Source organism: Plecotus auritus (genome assembly GCF_963455305.1).
Source record: "Plecotus auritus genome assembly, chromosome: 5".
In the NCBI taxonomy this organism is placed as follows: Eukaryota; Metazoa; Chordata; class Mammalia; order Chiroptera; family Vespertilionidae; genus Plecotus; species Plecotus auritus.
Window position 1 is genome coordinate 19,977,649 of NC_137776.1, and position 19,840 is coordinate 19,997,488.

The window sequence follows — 19,840 nt, forward strand, 5'->3', positions numbered from 1 at the left end:
TCAAAACTCTAAACAATATATTCTTTACAAATTCAATATTTCAAATCATTAAAATGAAAATGTGTATGCCATCATTTAAGAAAAATAATTTATGATTAATATAGAACTTCCTTGATAATATACAAAGGGAAATAAAGAAAAGAAACACCAGTCAAGTTGAAAGCTATGATGATGACAGTATATTTTTTACAAGTTCACATAGTTTAAAAGTTCCTTTTTGTCTCATAAAAATCAAGTGAGAAAATTAGAGCCCTTTTGCTATTAGGTTATTATTATCTTCATCTTACAAATGAGAAAACCCAGGTTCAAGTGTTTTAAGTTATCTGGCCAAGGTAAAACAATAGTATTTGGTGGCAGGACTTGAGTTCCAAATGTGCTTATTCCATACAACCAAATTCCACTGGGCAATAAGATTAACAAATTTATACATAGTTTCAAAATTATGACTGCATCTGCTATACCTTGCATAAGAGTGCACACTAAAGTTGGAAGGTTTATCAAGAAACTACTCAGTCAAGATTTTTTATACTTTCATCTTATTGCCCATAAGTCATCTCAATGTATTTTTGTCGAATGAGGTAAGCTGTGAGTTAAGTAAGTATAAAATAATGAAGTCTAAAATTTAGTAAAAATTGCTGTTGGGACTTAAACTTGAAAATTAATATATTTTAATATTAGCAGTTATAAAGCACTTTACTTTATTAATTTTTAATTACTCCCTCTTTGTAACATGCAAGAGAATGTTACCAGCAAATGGAAAATGAAGAAAAATGTTTCAACTTTTAGAAAATTTTTGCCCAGAGAAATACTGAGAGTAACAAAGAGAGATTTCTTAGGTAATAATCTGATTGGCACTCCCAATACAAATGAATTTGGTTGTGTGAGGCCTATGACGCCTATCTCTCCTAGATGACCAGAAGCCCTCAATTCAATGTCACCATGTAAGGCCAGCAGGCTGCGTTATGCCCTCTCGCTTTTCCATCATCACCTCCTTTTAATGTCTCCCATAGAATAGGACTGGCGAATTAGTCTCTCACATAATTCCTTCAGGTTGTAGAATTCTAAAGGTGATGTATTCTCCCCCACCCACCTATGGGCCTTGTTTCATGCTAATATAGATTACTAGCTTTTTAAGTGATATCAATAATCTGTCCTTTTCAGTGTCAGAAAGTAAAGTTTTGAAGTTATAACATTACTTACTTTTTCCCTTCTGCATAAATGGGTGACTGGAGGAGCATCCCTGGCATGGAGACATACAGGCTCTACTGAAAATACGTGGTTCACTGTCAAGGACCTTCCTTGTGCCAAAGTCAACTGTCAATCCAGCTTATCAGTGAAGGACTAGAGGCTGCTGCTTTTATCAGCTATTTCACAAGTATAGGTGTGGTGCTTCATACAAATCTTTATCTTGAATCCTTTAGCCTTTGTCTATTCCATTGGGTTCCCCTAAGATCTTAGAGGCTGAAAGAACAACCCCCGCTCTTAAACACAAACTGATATTTCCTTGATAAGTGTGCCTGCCTACCTAAAAAATAAATCTGTTATTGTAACTAAAGAAAGACAGTTTCACTTACATTCTCCTTATCTATATTTTCTTTCCATATGTTATTATTCATACTTCAGAAAAAAACTGCATTTTATTGTCATAAGATTCCTTGAAAACATTCAGGAAAAAAAAAATGGTTCAATAGATGACCAGTTTATCAGAATAGTCAGTATGTAATTATAGAATTGCCTGCCCATGAAACATAAGTCAAAGTCTATTTAAATACATATTTTAAGGAAAAATAACTTTAGGGGGGAAAAGCCATTAATATAATGTCACTGTTGTGTTGTAACTATAATGAAGAATTTTCAAGAATGAGGGGACTTTTTTGTACTTCATAATGAGTAATTTTATATTGGGCACTTTATCAACTTTTTTGCAATATTCTTGAGTTTTACATTATCTTGGAGTAATTGCAATTGAAAATATAAAGATTTACTCAATCCTTAAACATTATACTTATTTTTATAGATATCTAGATTATCACTATTGTCTTTCAGATTGTCATTTATTGAGGGCAAGCTAGATACATAGTTCATCTTGGTTTATCCTACATTTAATAAATATGCCAAGTAAATAATTTTTTAAATTTGCATTTTATACTTCTGAATTTTTGTTTATCACCTACCTGGTTTATCATATCTACATAGGCTAAGCTGTGTGCATTTTTTACAATCACTTGGCTAAAATGTTTGCATTTTTAACAAACATGAAGTGGTTTTTAACAGACTCCTAGAAATAATGTTCCAGAATATATTTTCAAAATACCACTACTCAGAAAAAGCCAGAACAGCTACAATTTAACTTGTTATTCAAATGATAATAAGAATACACATTTGTTGACCAGCAGTGATGGTTATAAAAAAATTATGCATCTGATTTTTTATTTGCTTCAACAGTAGTAAAATTCTTAAAGAAGTTCCAGCTCTGTGTTCATAATTTGATAAGACTTGTGACCTCTGTATTTCAAACATCCTCCAGTCAATAGGGCAGATCACTGAAGAGGTCACAACGATCCCATTAGTATAGGACACCGAGGAGCATTTTATTCAGTAATGTGGTGGGTCTTCTTTCACATGATGGTAAAATTTGGTTAAAACCCATTAGATCCATTGATTATTAGGGGATGCCAGCCGCATACAAATTACTGGCTACAAGAATGGCAGTGGGTGCTAAATATCCTTGTACTCTGTAATTTAATGTATATTTTAATGAAGTGAACAGTGAGATTCCTGACAGGCATCAGCAACTTTGAAATAGCATCTTCCAAATTTCTCATACAGCTTGAAAGTAATGAGATTTGTTTCATAAAGTGATGAAATTTATGCCATAAATTATCTTTAAAAGATGAGTGCCTTTTAAAGCAGTATCTTTTCCTTGGTAGAGATCAGATTTTTAAATAGTTGTTTAATGGAAAGTTTTTGCAGAAGCAATCAAAGCTATCTTCTTTTTGATAATTTTTGACAATTATCCAAGACATAGAGCACATGGTGTCCAAAATCTAGTATCACATGTCCCAAAGCACACATGATACCATTAGGATGCTGCAACATAACACTTAGAATATATCCTGTCCCTTCAGCCTTCAACAATATGCACAAAGGGCTTCCTAGAAAACAAGTTCTGTTTGTCAGAACATTCAGAATGAGCTTTGTTAGACTTTGTATGCTAACCTGCCCTTTAGGAGAATGAACATGCTTAAAATTTGGGCTTTTTTATAAAAAAAAAAATATTTTATAATACACTAAAATAATTTTGTTCAATAAGGAACCATTAAACTTGACACACATTATAAAAGGAGATGAGTTTTTTAGTCTCCCCAGCAGTTCCTCCACACATATTCTTGTCCTAGATTTAGTTATGATGGTATTTTTCTAGTGCAGTAAAAGCCTGCAATCATCTGCTAGATAGTCCAGTCAATGGGGTGATTGAAGATTTACTTACCTTGTGATCCACACAATAGATATTATGAATTTCAAATTCCCTTTAGAGAGTGAGTTTATGTTCATTGCCATAATATTGAAACTCAAATAGTTATTTCCTAAGTCATAGTCAGAAACCTTTCTCCCTAAAGTGCCCTTGAACACAGATGGAGCTGCCCAGAGGTATGGCTTAACAAATAAGAAAATATAAATAATGCATAAATGACTGTGCATATGTTAACAGCTATTTATTGAGAATTTAGCATGAGCTAAGATGCCTTCTTGATGCTGAGAATACAGCAATGAACAACATACTATATTAGAAGTGTATAATCTGTAGGGAAGGCAGATAAGAATAAATAAAATATAAACAAATTCATAAGGTGATTTCATGAACTGATTGGCACCCTGGATGAACAGCATGATAGAAGGAGATGACAGAGGGATAGTCAGGGCCAACTGCCCTGGAGAGAGGGAGGGCATTTGAATTGACATCTAAATGATGAGACTTCAGGAAAATAAAATAAGTTTTTGTTGCTTTCCTTTTTCTGAGTGACTTTTAATGGTAATTTTAACCATTCACAATCATTCTTTATCTAGAGGCTTCTAATAATTTTTAATGTGTTTCTGACACGATTAATTCTATTAGTTCACAACCACTCTCCCCCACCACCATCACCAAACCAAGTCCTATAAAACTTGATCACAACTGCTCGGCCAGTGTGGCTCAGCAGTTTAGCATCGACTATGAATCAGGAAGTCATGGTTTGATTCCCAGTCAGGGCACATGCCTGGGTTTCAGGCTCTATCCCCAGTCGGGGGTGTGCAGAAGGCAGCCAACCAATGGTTCTGTGCATCATTGATATTTCTATCTCTCTCTCCCTCTCCCTTCCTCTCTGAAATCAATAAAAATATATTTAAAAAAAACACTTTCTCACAACCACCTCTGCAATCAGATTACACTTTAATAAGAGAAATAAGCTAAATATTCTTTTAAACAGTCTTATGCTTCCAATTGTATACTTTTTGAATTTTTTTTCAAAAAGTTCGCACTAAGCATGCAATGATGATGCTGATAGTTATAATACTTTATAGATTTTTATGTGCTTCACAGTAGCTGTGAAGTTGGTAATGCTGTTATTCCCTTTTTGTAGATTAAGAAACTAAGGCACATCAAGGTTAAGTAATTTTCCAAAGATTACCAGCTAGTAAGTAAAGCATTTAAGACTAGAATTCAAGTAGCATGGTTATAAAGAACTTGCTTTTAACCATGTTACCATACCACCCAAAGCCAACTAAGTGAAATATTATTTCCTATTTTTTCTTCTAATTTAGAGTTCTTCAACTTGTATGAACATTGTTATCTTAAACTTCACCAAGTTAAAATAGAAAACTGAATACTACTATGAACCTTGTCACTCTCAGGTTTGAATTCGTACAACAAATCTTATAAACTGTTACCATATCCTCCTGGCACTCTATGAACAATGCCAATAGCAGTTACGACATAAATAATGATGCCATGAGATACTGATGCATGGACCAAACATCCAGGCTTTCCGCAGGTACAGGTACAAAATACAAAATAAATGTACATTTTTTATAAACATTAGGAGAACTCTGTGTCACCAGTCTATAATAACATGTTCTAATAGTCTGGTGTTAGCTTCCAAATTCTCACAAAGAATATATTTGACAATTTTTCAGGAGTTACTCAGTTATTCCAGCAATTATTGGTTCTCATTCTATGTTTTCCACTTTAAAGCATCATGGAGCAATCTACTGTTTCCAGGATTCTGGTACCTCTCCTCCAATTCTCCAAGAATCCTCAAAAGTCACAGACAGGGACAATGGATTTCAGCATCAAGGTCTTGAAGTTAACCACTTTGAAAACAATGTATATCGCCATGTTTTCATTCTAATACCAAGAAGGAACATTGGAATTCTAGTCACTAAGCCAGTATTTAAGAGTCTCCTTTTACTCTATTAATTATACATATATATCAGAAAAACCATTTGAAATTTGGGGGCAGCTGGGGCAACATTTGGATTTGCCATGCAAATGTATTCAGTGATAGCAGGAACTATAGATAAAATGCCAGGTTTCTGCTTAAAAAGAGTCCCATATTTGATATTCAAAACACTAAGCTGGAGATATAAGGACTCATAACAGTCATATACTCAGATCATCAAATATATTTAACAACAAATTAATTTGATCTTGAAACCTAATTTCAATTAAGATTTCTATAAAGGTGCATAGGTGTATATATAGTGAATGTTACTTTATGGTTCAAGCCTTTCATAGAAGTAAAATATTCCTTGACGTTTCTAGGAATAGATTTTCCTGGTATAAAATTTTAGGATGGTGTCATTTAATCATCTTCCCAAATCTCTGGCTGTTAAAGCCATGTAGCAGACATAATTCACATGTTCCTCTGCAAAAAAGCTAGTAAGAGTAATTTTCCCCAAGTACTTATTTCAGTGTCCTCTGTTCCGCTCAGGATAACTTTATTGTTTAATCTTTGGTTTTACTGGGATGTTTTCAGATTTAATCTATAGTTTTCATATTGAAGAGTCTGATAAAGGGGAATCTGTAACCAGCTCAGTGCTTAAGATGTAAAGATTTATTCAAAGCACCAAACCTTTCACAGTTGTATGCTGTTTGGTGGGAAGGATTTTTAAAGTCTGAAATTAATGTCCAAGTAGCTCACTGCTCACTCCCAGGAAACTTCTCGATGTTTAAGCAACGTGTTTTCAGGGCAGTGAAGGAAGTCACATTGGGCAAGGAAAAAGGGTGTCTGAACTGGAGAGTATATGAAAGAGGATGGCAAGAGGCAGAGGGGCTGCAGAGGGAGGCCAATGGGTTAAATTTGATGGACTGTTAAGAGGGGAAGGAGAGGGGCCCAAGAGGCTTAAAATGAGGAGAAATAAGACTGAAACAGACATTATTTGAAAACAAACAACTGAATGAAAAGAAAAGCAGAAATAACTTGTTTCAGACAAGAGATTCTGGGCCAAGAAGGGATAAATGAATGTGATATATGAATAAAGCCAGTTTCAGGAAAATGTAGTATCTGCCAATGGCTAGAGTGACATTTTTATTTTTCTAATTTATGTTTCTGATTACTCAAATTCCATTCAAAAACAGGCAGAAAGAAAGAAAGAAAGAAAGAAAGAAAGAAAGAAAGAAAGAAAGAAAGAAAGAAAGAAAGGAAGGAAGGAAGGAAGGAAGGAAGGAAGGAAGGAAGGAAGGAAGGAAGGAAGAAAATCAGGCATATGTTTATCAGGAAGCCTTGCGGATTTAGCTCTTACACAGAGTGTTTCTCAGAATTCCAGTCCACACACATCCAGCCTCCACCAATGTCAGGCAGATGCCCCAGGGCCTTTGCAGGACCAGTACCTATCAGTGCTTTTCCCTGATACCGGGTGCAGCTACCAGCCTCCAAGGCTTGAGGATGCCGAGCTCCAGGAACATGAGCCCTGTGGCAACCTCACCTCAGCCTACTACAATTTTCTACTAACTCACATCTGTGGCTCCATAATAATCTCTTTATGCACTTACCACCCTAGTTAGTGAAATCTCCTTCTTAGCAGGAAATATCTACACTGTGTAAATCAATTATTTAGTTGCTAATGGTTATTCCTGAGGATCTGGTATGCATGAAGAATGTACAAATCACTGAAAAATAAACTCCTCAGAGGGGGAGTGCACAGAATAGCATTCTTGCTCTTGTTTGAATTAGGATGGTAATCTTCATCAGTCTGTGTTGGGAATCTAGTTGTCCAACAGATCTTTCTCAAAGATCACAGTTACTTTGAGGGAAACGTTTTGCATGGGAACATGTAGGGGGTCTTTGAGGTTTTTAATGCCAGAATCAGTCCATTGGAGTCACACAGATCAACCCCTCCTTTGGCAAGAAGAAAGGATCCCAGCTGTGGAAGGACAGGGTATGGAAGCAATGATACTAGTGACTCCTTTTTCTCTCATACTAGCAAGAAATGCAAGCCAAGTCCTTCTGTACTTTAAGAAGGCTGAGCAAAACCACTGCTTTGCAGTTAATCAAGGAAAGGGGGACACCTGACAATTTTGTTTGGGAAGGTAAGATATCATAATGGAACAGTATAGCAGCAAGAATGTCCATCTCTCGCACTGTTTCCTCATTAAACATTTCCTCCATCAAATAGTGTGCTGTGGTTTCAAAGCTTTTCCTTCATGTGCTGAAATTATTCAGTGGAGAAGCTTTAGGGATATCCCAGCTTTAGGGACAATCCAATAAATTCTCCTGAAATACTTAACACAACTCACCACATGGTAAAGCCCTTAACTCTGCCCTTCAACAAACTTATAACCATGTTAAGAAGTAGCAATATTTAGCCCTAACTGGTTTGGCTCAGTGGATAGAGTGTCAGGCTGCAGACTGAAGGGTCCCAGGTTCGATTCCGGTCAAGGGCATGTACCTTGGTTGCGGGCACATCCCCAGTAGGAGGTGTGCAGGAGGCAGCTGAATTGATGTTTCTCTCTCATCAATGTTTCTAATTCTCTATCCCTCTCCTTTCCTCTCTGTAAAAAATCAATAAAGTATATTTTAAAAAAAAGAAGTAGCAATATTTTCCCACAGATTCTGTGTATACTTCTCTTGTTCCTACTAAATTTGAAATTAAAATAATTCTTCAAGCAGAAAGCAAATATAAATTTACTTGTAAAATAATTAGTTGAAAGATTTCCACCACCACCCCATCCCCCCAGGCCACCAGAGTCCAGGAGCACTGATATTACCCAAATTTTCCAGTTACAGAAGAAATAAGAGCAGACAGTGGTATGGACAATAGCCACTGAGACAAAGGCAGAGGGCTTTAACTAACACAGTCTGGAAGGGAGAGACTGTGGCCTAGAGATGGAGGCAGAATTTTCTGGAAACAAATGGCTTGATTTGAGATAGACCTGCATAACTTCTAAGACCTCCAAGTTGTCACCCCAGAATTCGAAACCTCTGTTTCATGAGAAAGGAGAGCTAGAACCTGTAAAGAATGTGAAAGTCATAGACAGGACACTGCTTAAGATTATCTGTGGTATAAGGAGTTTCTAAAAGGAAACAAAACCCCAAACTCACTCTAGGTCGGTAAGTACTTTGAAGACAAAATAGCTTTCTGATTTATTTTTCTTTTTCAATTACAATTTACAATAAATTTATTTTCCCTCTACATAAATCATTTTTCAGCTATATTTTTAGAGTCTTTGACTTTTAAAAAGTGGCTTTATAAGTTAAGAGTGGCTTTTTTTAAGCCGATGGATTTTAGTTCATTCATAAAAGTAAGCAGGCAAGATGCAAGGTATTCACTAAATCTTCCAAGAGGCAGTGCCTGGATGTTTGCATCCCAAATACAATCTCCTCTAAAATTCACATTGAAAAAAAAAAGTCACTCAATGTCTAGGTTAGCTGGGGGAAAAAGAGTTCATAAAAAGGGTAAGAATGTCCATTTACCATGTTCTTGTTTCTCAGTAATTTTTTTAGGAAGAAAAATGATGAATGGCAAAAACTTATTTCACATGTTCCAGTTTCATTCCTCTTTATGAGAGGAAGGCAGAGCAATCAGCACATCTAGAAACAAAACCAGGAGGTGACATATTAGTTGTCTAAAATGCTCTTTGGAAAGTAGGAGCATAGGCAGGAAAGTCATACATGAATGCTCAGTTGCTCCTGGCAACCTGAGATGCACATGACAACCTACCATGGCTTGGAAGTCTGGGTTGCCTTCCAATGGGGAAGAATGATCATACACGTGGTAATGGAGTTAATGCAGTAAAGCCAATATAAACACTAATGTTTTGTCTTCTGACAGCATATGAATGTGCAAGCATTAAGTTATAGGAGAAAAGGGGCTAATTTTAGATTTGTTCCTAGCCCTCTCCATGTGAATGGTGTCGCTGTGAGCCCAGCAATGAAGTTCACTGTGTTGTAGCAGACTGCGCAGTTCCTGAGTGTGTCAACCCAGTCTATGAACCAGAACAATGTTGTCCTGTCTGCAAAAATGGTAAGACCATACTGCATTAGCTTTCAAAGAGGGATTAGTGCCAAATACAAATATTTCACCCCTGCACACCATTCAATGCAAGAGCCCTCTAAGATCAGCCTGTGGTTTTTCAACCTGGGCCTGGCCAATGTATATTTTTATCCCACCCTAAAGTGAAAATAAACCAGCAACGGGTGAATCATGAAACATTCAACTGGGGGAACTAAAGCTTTTATAAGCCAACTTTGTTGTGATGCCTATTATTTATTGTTGATTGATAAGGAGGATATTGGAAAGGATAAGTACTGTCTTTTCATAGTGACTGAATTTCTCTCTCGTGGGGGCTATGAAGCAGTTTACCTATTTCACAGTGGATAACCCAGAGGAGAGAGGCTAAATGCCAGGTATTTTGCGTTTGGTATAGATAAGACTTTAGGTTTAACATTATCAAATAAATACAGAAGTCAATTATGAATGCACTTAAGTTGAAGTAAGAAAACACTAGAAACTTTAGGGTTTTTATTCTAGGATTTTATTACCATGGAATCTTGCTCTCATAGTAATTGTTATAGAGGGGAATTTGGTTTATGAGATCTTTTTGGCCCCCAAGCAATGGAAAGGTAGAAATTACTACAGCATTCCCCCAAATCAAGGTGATGCTGCAGAGAAGAAAATGCCAGGCCATAAACCCAGAACAGCATGTCAGCTAAGCCAATATCATGCTCTTCTTACTGGTCAGGTATTACCCAATAATAAAGCTTTGCTGGGTAGCACTCCACAAATGTCCCTTCTTGGCATTAATATCTGCTTGAAAAAGTGGTTCCAGCTCTTAATTAAGGTGAGGTCACTCTAACGCGGAATCCCCATGCCCTCTCTTGAGTTAGCAGGGCTCATCATCCTCTATTACACATTTTCGGGGTCCTGAATTTGGCATAATGTTAGTTCACATACTAATGTTTTACTTTGCAGAATTATAATTAGTAAAGAGGAATATCCGGTTATTTAGTTAAAGAAAACTCAAAAGCAGCCTGATTGATTTTATAGTAATTTTATGTCTTAGCATCTTTCCAAAGGGCTTACGAAGAATCCTATGACATATTATCAGGCCCAGTTTTTACTCTTTCTGATCATATAAACCCAATGAGTTGAATATTAAACTGCTCACCTGGCTTCTTTTTTTCTTCTTTTCCCTAATACCCAACTGACCTGTGTCATAGTAATGATCTTTTTGACGTAGAATGTGGAAAGAAATATTCCCCTGGCATTCTAATCTATCTAATATGGTAAAGATGTAAAATTTAAGACTTTATATTTTTAAAGGGATTTTGAAGAAACTGGAAAAGGTACAGGGAGAACCTTACAATGATTTAATGGTTGAAAAATAGGACCTATGAGGACAGACTGAAGGAGTTAGCATAATTTGTCCTGGAGAAGAGAAGGCTCAAGGGAAACCTAACTGTCATAAAGTATATGAATGGTTAGTGTAAAGTGGAAGGGGACCTGTTATTTTTCATTTTCTCCAAGGACAGAAGGAAGAAAAAATCAGCTACCTAATCAATCTTTACAATTAGGATTGACAAGTCTTTGACTGAACACTTTTTTTTCTCTCTCTGGAAGCAACTGTCTAAATAGGTCCTTGAGGATTCTCTCTTCCCTAAGTGGCTCTGGTTGGCTTTGTTTTTACATTTAGGGTAAATGAAATTATGCTTCTAGTTAAAATCTCTTGTCTGGACATACTCAGAATATTCACAGAATTAAACCATACAAGACCATGCATTTAAAATAGAGTTTTTACACATGCATCTGCCACATCTCCTTGTTATGCCACACCAAAGCCTATCCTATCTAATAAAAGAGTAATATGCAAATTGACCGTAACTCCACTACACCCACAAGCCACGCCCACAAGCCACGCCCACAAGCCAATCAGGAGCGAATATGCAAATATACCCAACCAAGATGGCTATGGCCACAGAGAGCAGGAGGAAGGCTTGGGTTTCCCCAGCAATGGAGGAATCCAAGCTTTCCGCCTGCCCTTGCCAGCCTAGGCGTCCACTCAAGGCTACAAAGTTTCAATGATAGAAGATACATAAATCCAAACAGAAATGGCGGCAGCCACGTAGCTGGAAAGAGCAGGAGGCTAGGGTTGCCTGCGGCAATGGAGGAAGCCAAGCTTCTGCAGCCCTGGCCGGCCCAGGCCTCCGCTTAAGGCTACAAAGTTTCAATTATAGAAGATACATAAATCCCAACAGAAAAGGCTGCCGCCTCAGAGCAAGCAGAAGGCTTGGCTCCACTCAAGGCTACAAAGTTTCAGTTGTAGAAGATAAATAAACCCCAGAAACCAGGGCCTCCGCTTGGGTCACCAGGGGGCGTGGCTGGCCTGCAAACCACCACAGGCCCCTCGCCTAGGCCACCCCACCCCCCAAGGGAACCCCCACCCTGATCCAGGACACCCTTCAGGGCAAACCAGCTGGCCCCCACCTGAGCACCAGGCGTCTATCCTATCTAATAAATGAGTAATATGCAGACTGACCATCACTCCAACACACAAGATGGCTGCCCCCATGTGGACACAAGATGGCCACCAGAAAATGGCCAGCAAGGGAGGGTAGTTGTGGGCAATCAGGCCAGCAGGGGAGGGTAGTTGGGAGGGACCAGGCCTACAAGGGAGGGCAGTTGGGGGCGATCAATCCTGCAGGGGAGGGCAGTTAGGGGTGACCAAGGCAGCAGAGGAGGGAAGTTGGGGGCGACCGGGCCTGCAGGGAAAGGCAGTTGGGAGGGACCCAGGCCTACACGGGAGAGCAGTTGAGGGGGACCACGCCTGCAGGGGAGGGCAGTTAGGGGTGACCAGGCCTGCAAGGGAGGGCAGTTAGGGGCAAACAGGCTGGCAGGGGAGCAGTTAGGCATCAATCAGGCTAGCAGGGGAGTGGTTAGGGGGTGATCAGGCTGGGAGGCAGAAGTGGTTAGGGGCAATCAGGAAGGCAGGCAGGTGAGCAGTTGGGAGCCAGCAGTCCTGGATTGTGATAGGGATGTCCAACTGCCCATTGGGCAGTCGGACATCCCTTGAGGGGTCCCAGATTGGAGAGGGTGCAGGCTGGGCTGAGGGACACCCCCCTGGTGCACGAATTTTGTGCACCGGGCCTCTAGTAAAATATAATGTTAAATCAGCCACTACAAGCTAGTCATACATAATCTGTCACCAAGATTATCCTATTTCAATCTATTGCTTGCCAGAGTAGGAATTTGTCTTGAAATGAAACCCTCTTTGTACAAAAACAATGAACGGACCTGAGTTGTTCAATTAGTTCAATTAGTAATCCATTAGTATTCCTGAAGAGCATATGTTGATAGAACAAGAAATATCAGTAAAATTTTCCAAATTTTAGTTCATGAAGTACTACAAAACAACCACTTCTGTTTTCTCTTACCATTTCCAAGTAAATGTTTTTCCTTTTTAAATAAGGAAAATGAGCTTACATTAGAGTTAGCAGAAATACTAACTCTTGTTGTACTATAACGTTATGAAATTATCTTTTTTTAATTATTAAATTCCAGTAATTAGTCACTTGTGCCCAAAAGCACAGTATAATCGTTGCTAAGAGGAGCATACTACAGACCACTAGAGAATGCTTATGTCCACCAGGGTTACCAGCATTTTATGAGACAACAGACTGAGCCTAGTCTTACTGGCCCTCCTTGGAAGCCTAGCCCAGAAAACAGGAACAGGTCACCCATGTAAGGAAAAGGTGAAGGGAGACAGATGCTCACTATGACAAAAGAGATCTAGAACAATTTCCTGAATTTCCAATACATGATAATCCTGTCTCATTCTCTATGACAGGACTGGTTTGTTCATTATAATGTAAGCTATTTTTAAAGGGTACTACTTTTTTCTTATATGTAAAAACAAGATAAGAATCAACCCTGTGGAAAAAATGTAGAGGCACTAGATCTTAATTTGTAAATAGCCCAATTACATTTTATACGTTTTAAAATTCTTCATAAATATTGAAAATTTTCAGTTTGCATAAATGCTGCTTATCTTGGCTGCCAAATACTAGATTTTGCATACTAGATTTTTATGCTTTCCTGAATTATAATTTGCCAATATCAAGAGGCATTAAAGATATAAAATGAAAGTTTAAAGCAATAGAATCTACCACGCCTAATATTAAAACTCAATATTCAGCTAATATAAAAATCTTTTTTCTCAGATTATTTAAGGACAAAAAAGAAAAGTACATGGACATGTATGGTTTTCCAGAAAACTGTAGTTGCTAATGAAAATTTAACAATTATCTTTAAATGCAAGTATTTTTTAAAATACTATAAAGTACAAAGTAATATGTTCCTTAAATAAACAATGATAGCCCATCTTTATTCTCCATAATATAATTTTTATGAATAAATTTAATTACATATACTTGTAACATTTTTCTCATAGGTTGTATGGGGAAATTTTCAATTTTCTGGTCTTAATGATTACATCAAGCAAGCTTTTCAATGGTTATCAATGAATATAGCCATGCCATAAAATATAGTCCATTAAATTAAAGTTAGTTTAGCACCAAATAACGATTCTTCATTTGGTCAGAATAAAATAGAAACATTAAGGAAACACAAACCAGTAGGAGCAAGAGGACAGTAATTATTTATTTGGGGACGATTTCAGGAATTAACATAGGAACATAGAAATGTATTGTTTTTAAAAGTATCATTAAGCATTTTTTGCTCCCTGCTCTATACACCTGCAAGAGCTAGTAATCCAAATGCCTCCTGCAAGGTATGACATTTCCAGACTGTTTTTCTGTCCCCAAGATAATATTACTCTGACCTATCTTTCAGTCCCAATCTTTTCCCTGTGAATTAATGAATACTCTTTATACTTTTTTGTTTGTTTTTATAATATGAAAAAAAAAATAGATTAGCACAGCATCTACTTGAAGAAAACATTCTACCTTGGAGTATCATATACATATTTCAAATATTTAGTAACTGATCATACATTTGACTACTAAAATATATGATCATCAGGGCATCTGAACCACAAACTACATTTTTTACATTTCATCAGCCAGTATGTCAGCCAGCTTGTGTTTTTGCTGGGATATATATTCAGTCATTATTCATGGTTCTGAGGGAAAAGTCACTTCATGAAAAATTGTAATAAACAGGAAACACCCACAAAATCCTCCATACACACTAAGTGAGGCATTTTCATATCTTTTCTAACTAAGCTAAAGTTGTCATAAGCCCTGTTCAAATATTTAATTCCATATCCCTTACTCTCTTCTAGTTTAGTAGTGAAACAAATAAAGCAGGAAACAGACTAGCCAAAAGGTCAAATGGAAAAAAGACAATAAAGGGAGGGGCAAATCTGAGAGAGGGAAGACTTTACAAGCATCAGATGCCTTTTAGAGGTACTTAGGAGAAAAGGTTTGACTCACATATTTGTTAATATCCTTCATATCCATAGAGCTCCTTGAAATAAGAGGAAAACAGTTCCACAGAGAGGAAGGAAAGGAGCAAAGGGCATGTAAAGGAAATTCACAGAAGAAAACCAAATGTCTGGTAAATACATGGCAATTTGCTTAAATTCACAAGGGATCAAGGAGTTAGAAATTAAAGAGATTCCAATATTGTAATGATAATATTTGAGACTGATGATGTTGGCAAACATATTAAGGGCTGAGAATGTTAGAACAATTGTTAAGAAGGTGGTTTCCATCACAATTTTCATGTGACTTAGGGGAAAGGAGGCAATTCCAGCTCTTGTACTTTGTCCCACATTCATGTCCTAAATTTTCACTGCATTTTAGGAGTGGAAAGGCGAGAGAAAAGACCTTCAATGGAGTAATGAAGTCTATTTCAGCCTTTAAAAGGACCTTACTGACATTTTCTACTGTTGTGTAAAATAAGCAAGCAGTGTATAGTAGATTACATATTATTTTATACATAATATAATAATGTATCCTATCTATAATGCATACATTTTAAGTAATATATATATATTTAAAACATTTTACTGTTAACAGATATATAATTTTAAATAAATACTAAATTTTTTTGTACAAAGGAAAAGAGCTAAATGGCTACACAATAGAACATCAATAATGATTCAATGGTTACTTGTAGGGAGGAGTAATAGGAAGGTAAAGGGAGGGGAGACAAGAGATAATCTCTTTAGAACTTTAAATCCTTACAAATTGAGTTAATAAAAACAGCAGAAAAGTACACAAATGGAGTTCACAAACAAATTACAGATGTTTAAAAGATATGAAACTGTTAAGCCTCACTAAAAAATTAGGTTAATTTTTATTTTTTTAATTGTGTAATTTTTAAAAATATTGATTTGAGAGAGAGGAAGGGAGAGAGAGAAACATCAATGTGAGAGAGAAACTCAATCGTTGCCTCTACACACGTCTGGACTGGGGATGGAACCCTCGACCTGGCTATGTGCCCTGACCAGGAATGGAACTGCCACTTCTTGGTGTATAGGGTTATGCTCCAACCAACTGAGCTACACCAGCCAAGGCTAATTTTTTATTTTTAAGCACTTTTTGTTATTTTTTTATGTGAAATAGAGCAAGTTCTAGAATAATACACAGCAAATATTTAACAGTGATCAGAAGAGTAGAAATGAGAATGTAGAAGCAGGAAACTTTGACTTTTTATTTTATGGGCCTTTAAATTAAGTGAATTTTCAAGAAACTATTGTACTTTATAATTTGAAAGGTTATAGCAATCCTTTAAAGAAAAAATAAATATAATGTTACTTAAACTCTTCCAGAGGAGAAACAGAACAAAATTTTCCATTTTCTTCTTTTCCCTGCAGTATCCTATCTAATAAAAGAGTAATATGCAAACTGACCATCACTCCAACACACAAGATGGCTGCCTCCATGTGGTCAAAGATGGCTGCCCCATGTGGACACAAGATGGCCACCACAAGATGGCCAGCAGGGGAGGGCAGTCCAGCAGGAGAGGGCAGTTGGGAGGGACCAGGCCTGCAAGGGAGGGCAGTTAGGGGTGACCAGGCTGGCAGAGGAGGGAGTTGATGGTGACCAGGCCTGCAGGGGAGAGCAGTTGGGGGGGTACCAGGCCTGCAGGGGAGGGCAGTTAGGGGTGACCAGGCCTGCAGGGGAGGGCAGTTAGGGGCAATCAGGCTGGCAGGGGAGCAGTTAGACATCAATCAGGCTGGCAGGGGAGCAGTTAGACATCAATCAGGCTGGCAGGGGAGTGGTTAGGGGGTGATCAGGCTGGGAGGCAGAAGTGGTTAGGGGCAATCAGGAAGGCAGGCAGGCGAGCAGTTGGGAGCCAGCAGTCCTGGATTGTGAGAGGGATGTCCGACTGCCCGTTTAGGCCCAATCCTACCGGGATTAGTAATTTTTGATTAGTAATTAAGAACTATTAAAATACTAAATCCCCAATCTAAAGCTCTTGGGTTGTGAATTTTATAGAGGAAATGGGGTTTGTATATGGTACAATATATTGCATTTGCAGAGGGTATAGTGCAGCAATCTTCAGTCAATAACTAGAGGCCTGGTACACAAAATCGTGCACAGGTGAGGTCCACTGGCCTGCCCTGATGAGGGCCATTGGGCCAGGCCAGCAGTGGGGAAGGGATGCAGGAGGTTGGCCGACCCTGCCCCCAATCAAGGGCGGGGGGGGAACCCAGGGCAGGGCTGGCCAGAGGGAGGGACTGCAGGCAGTTGACGGAATGTGCTTGCGGGCTGGCCTAGCCTGTCCTGTTCATCCCAATCATTGTAAGTAGGTGGAGGCAGGGCAGGGTGAGAAGGGGCGCCCAAGGCCAGCCAGGGATGCAGCACAGGAGGAGGCGACAGTGTGAGCACAAGGAGGCAGTGGCTGCGGTGCAGGTGGGCGGTTGCGTGGCGGTGGGCACAAGTTAGTGAGGGGCAGCAATGGCATGCAGGGGTTGCAGTGTGCCCCCCTTTTATGCCCAAGGAACCCTCTCCACACCTGCCTTGCAGTAGCGTCTGTCAGGCAGCCTGTGGGGCTGGGCTGGAGTTGGGGTGGGGGGTGTGGCTGTCCCTAACATGGGTTCTTCCAGGCAATCTTTTCCTCAGTTCTCACCCTCTTTGTTGTGTGTTCCTCCCATTTCCCAGCCGGGCTTCCATCGTGGCAGCTACATTTGTAATTTGGTGCTCTCGAGATCTGGAGGAGCACAGCCAAGGACCAAGCCCCTCTCCCCCAGGCCTCAGGGCAGCTCTTGGGCACCTCGAAATGAGAGAGAGGGGTTGGGGGGGAGGCGATCGGGGGCAAGGCTGGCCAGGGGCAGGGGCCACGGGAGTTTGCGGGGGCTGATCAGGCCCCGATAGGGTCAGTTGGCTGCTGTAGTGCATATTATAGCGACCGGTCGTTCCGGTCATTCTGATCATTCTGCCATTCAGTCACTGGACTTTTATATATATATATATATATAGATTATACTACAGAGACTGAATAAATATGGAATCTTACATCATCTTAGGCCAGTTTTCCATCCCAACTGAGTTTTGGTATCAAATTTATGAAAAAATATTGGGCTTTCAGAGATTAGGAACTCTCTTAATATAATTTATTCTATTAATAAATTGAAGAGAAAGATCATATTATTATTTCTATATATTCATAAAGACATTAGACATAAATTGGCAAAAACTATTGACAAAAACTATTCATCAAATAAGACTAAGCAGATAATTTTTACAAGATAAAGTATATCTACCTCAGGCCAAAAAGAGAGAATAATGTTTAAGAAAAACACTGAGTGCATTGTTCATAAAGTCAGGAATAAGACAGCAATGCCCACTATTTAAAATTTTAAACAGATAGTAGATATGAACTAGCTAATGTAATTAGAAAAAAAATAATCAGAAGAGAATTGGAAAGAAGATAAAACTGTTATATTGACATAGGATATGCTTGTATACTTGAAAATCACTTTGATCCAGCAATGTCACTTCTAGAAATAATTAGTAAGTATCTATATATATAAAAGCTTAAGTGACCGTTATGACCGGATGACCAGCGGGTAGCTATGACGTGCACTGACCACCAGGGGGCAGATGCTTAACACAGGAACTGCCCCCTGGTGGTTATTGCGCCCCCACAGCTAAACTCCCGTGGCCAGCCAACCTCTCGTGGTCCCTCCCTCTGGCCAGCCGGTTCCGATGGCCCTGATTGGGATTGGGTGAGATGGCCCCAATCACCGGCCAGGTCAAAGGACCCCATCCATGCATGAATTCATGCACCAGGCCTCTAGTATAAAAATGTGTATGTAGAGATATTTATTACAGAGTTGTTTATAATAGCAAAAACTTAGAAAACCTAATACTTAAATATTCAACAATGAGATGTTCTTATGGAAAAACTATAGAATATATGAACTGACTTCTAAGAGAACATTACAAGTAATATTATTTAAAAAATTAAGAATACCCTCTACACACACACAATCCATGTTCAGAGTATTAAAATAAACTAGTGGGCCAGAAGGATGGATAGATGATAGATGATAGATAGATAGATAGATAGATAGATAGATAGATAGATAATCCTATTTTTTGTTTAAAAAGAATATATATCATATGTATAAAGAAGACTGGAAGAAAATACTTCAAAATGTTAATGGTACTTAACTCTGAGCAGTAGGCTAATGGATGATTTTTACTTTCTTCCCTTTGCTAACCCAAATTGTCTACATTTCCTACAACAGATATGTATTATCCTTAAAATTTAAAATGATTTAAAAGAGAAAACAGAAAAATTCCTTTAAAAGATTATGTAAATTTTCTCACTACTGTTATAATTTAATTAAATAATCAATTATGTGTTACTTTTCAGAAATTGCACTATAATTCCTTGTTGCAATTTGCACTCTATAAATTAATTAACCAACTAGTAATCCTACCACTTGACTTTCAACTCCTTACCTTGAAATTTCTCATAAAGCATTTGGACAAACCTCATTGCCCATTTTATGCACCTATGAGGACGATTGTTAAAATATTCACTTAAGTCTATCCATTGATATTTTCATGAAGCTATCTTGCAGAATCAGCCTTTTAGGTTTGAATGTTGGATGAAAGTATCTTACCTTAATTTGATATTTTCTCACTTCCTCTGAGATAGATAATTACTAACAAGTGAAACAAAGACATTGAAAACAAACACACTGAAGATGAAAAATTTTCTGGCAACATATTCATTTTCTACAGAGCCCCTGAAAATAGTTCATGATGAAAGCACATCCTATCAAAGGCAGTTTCAAAATCTGCATTTTATTGACTCCATAACTGAAGGTCAGAATTATCATATTCATATAAAGTAGATGTCAAAACAGAATAATTATAAA

At 38.1% G+C, this 19,840-nt stretch overlaps 1 protein-coding gene across 1 annotated transcript in view; it reads left to right on the forward strand.

The window, feature by feature from the left end:
• Positions 1-19,840, forward strand: part of VWC2L (von Willebrand factor C domain containing 2 like) — a 144,866-nt gene that overhangs the window by 17,614 nt on the left and 107,412 nt on the right. The window contains exon 3 of the mRNA XM_080668995.1: positions 9,375-9,504. Within this exon, the coding sequence (XP_080525121.1) occupies positions 9,375-9,504 (130 nt within the window). The remainder of the gene's footprint in view (positions 1-9,374; positions 9,505-19,840) is intronic.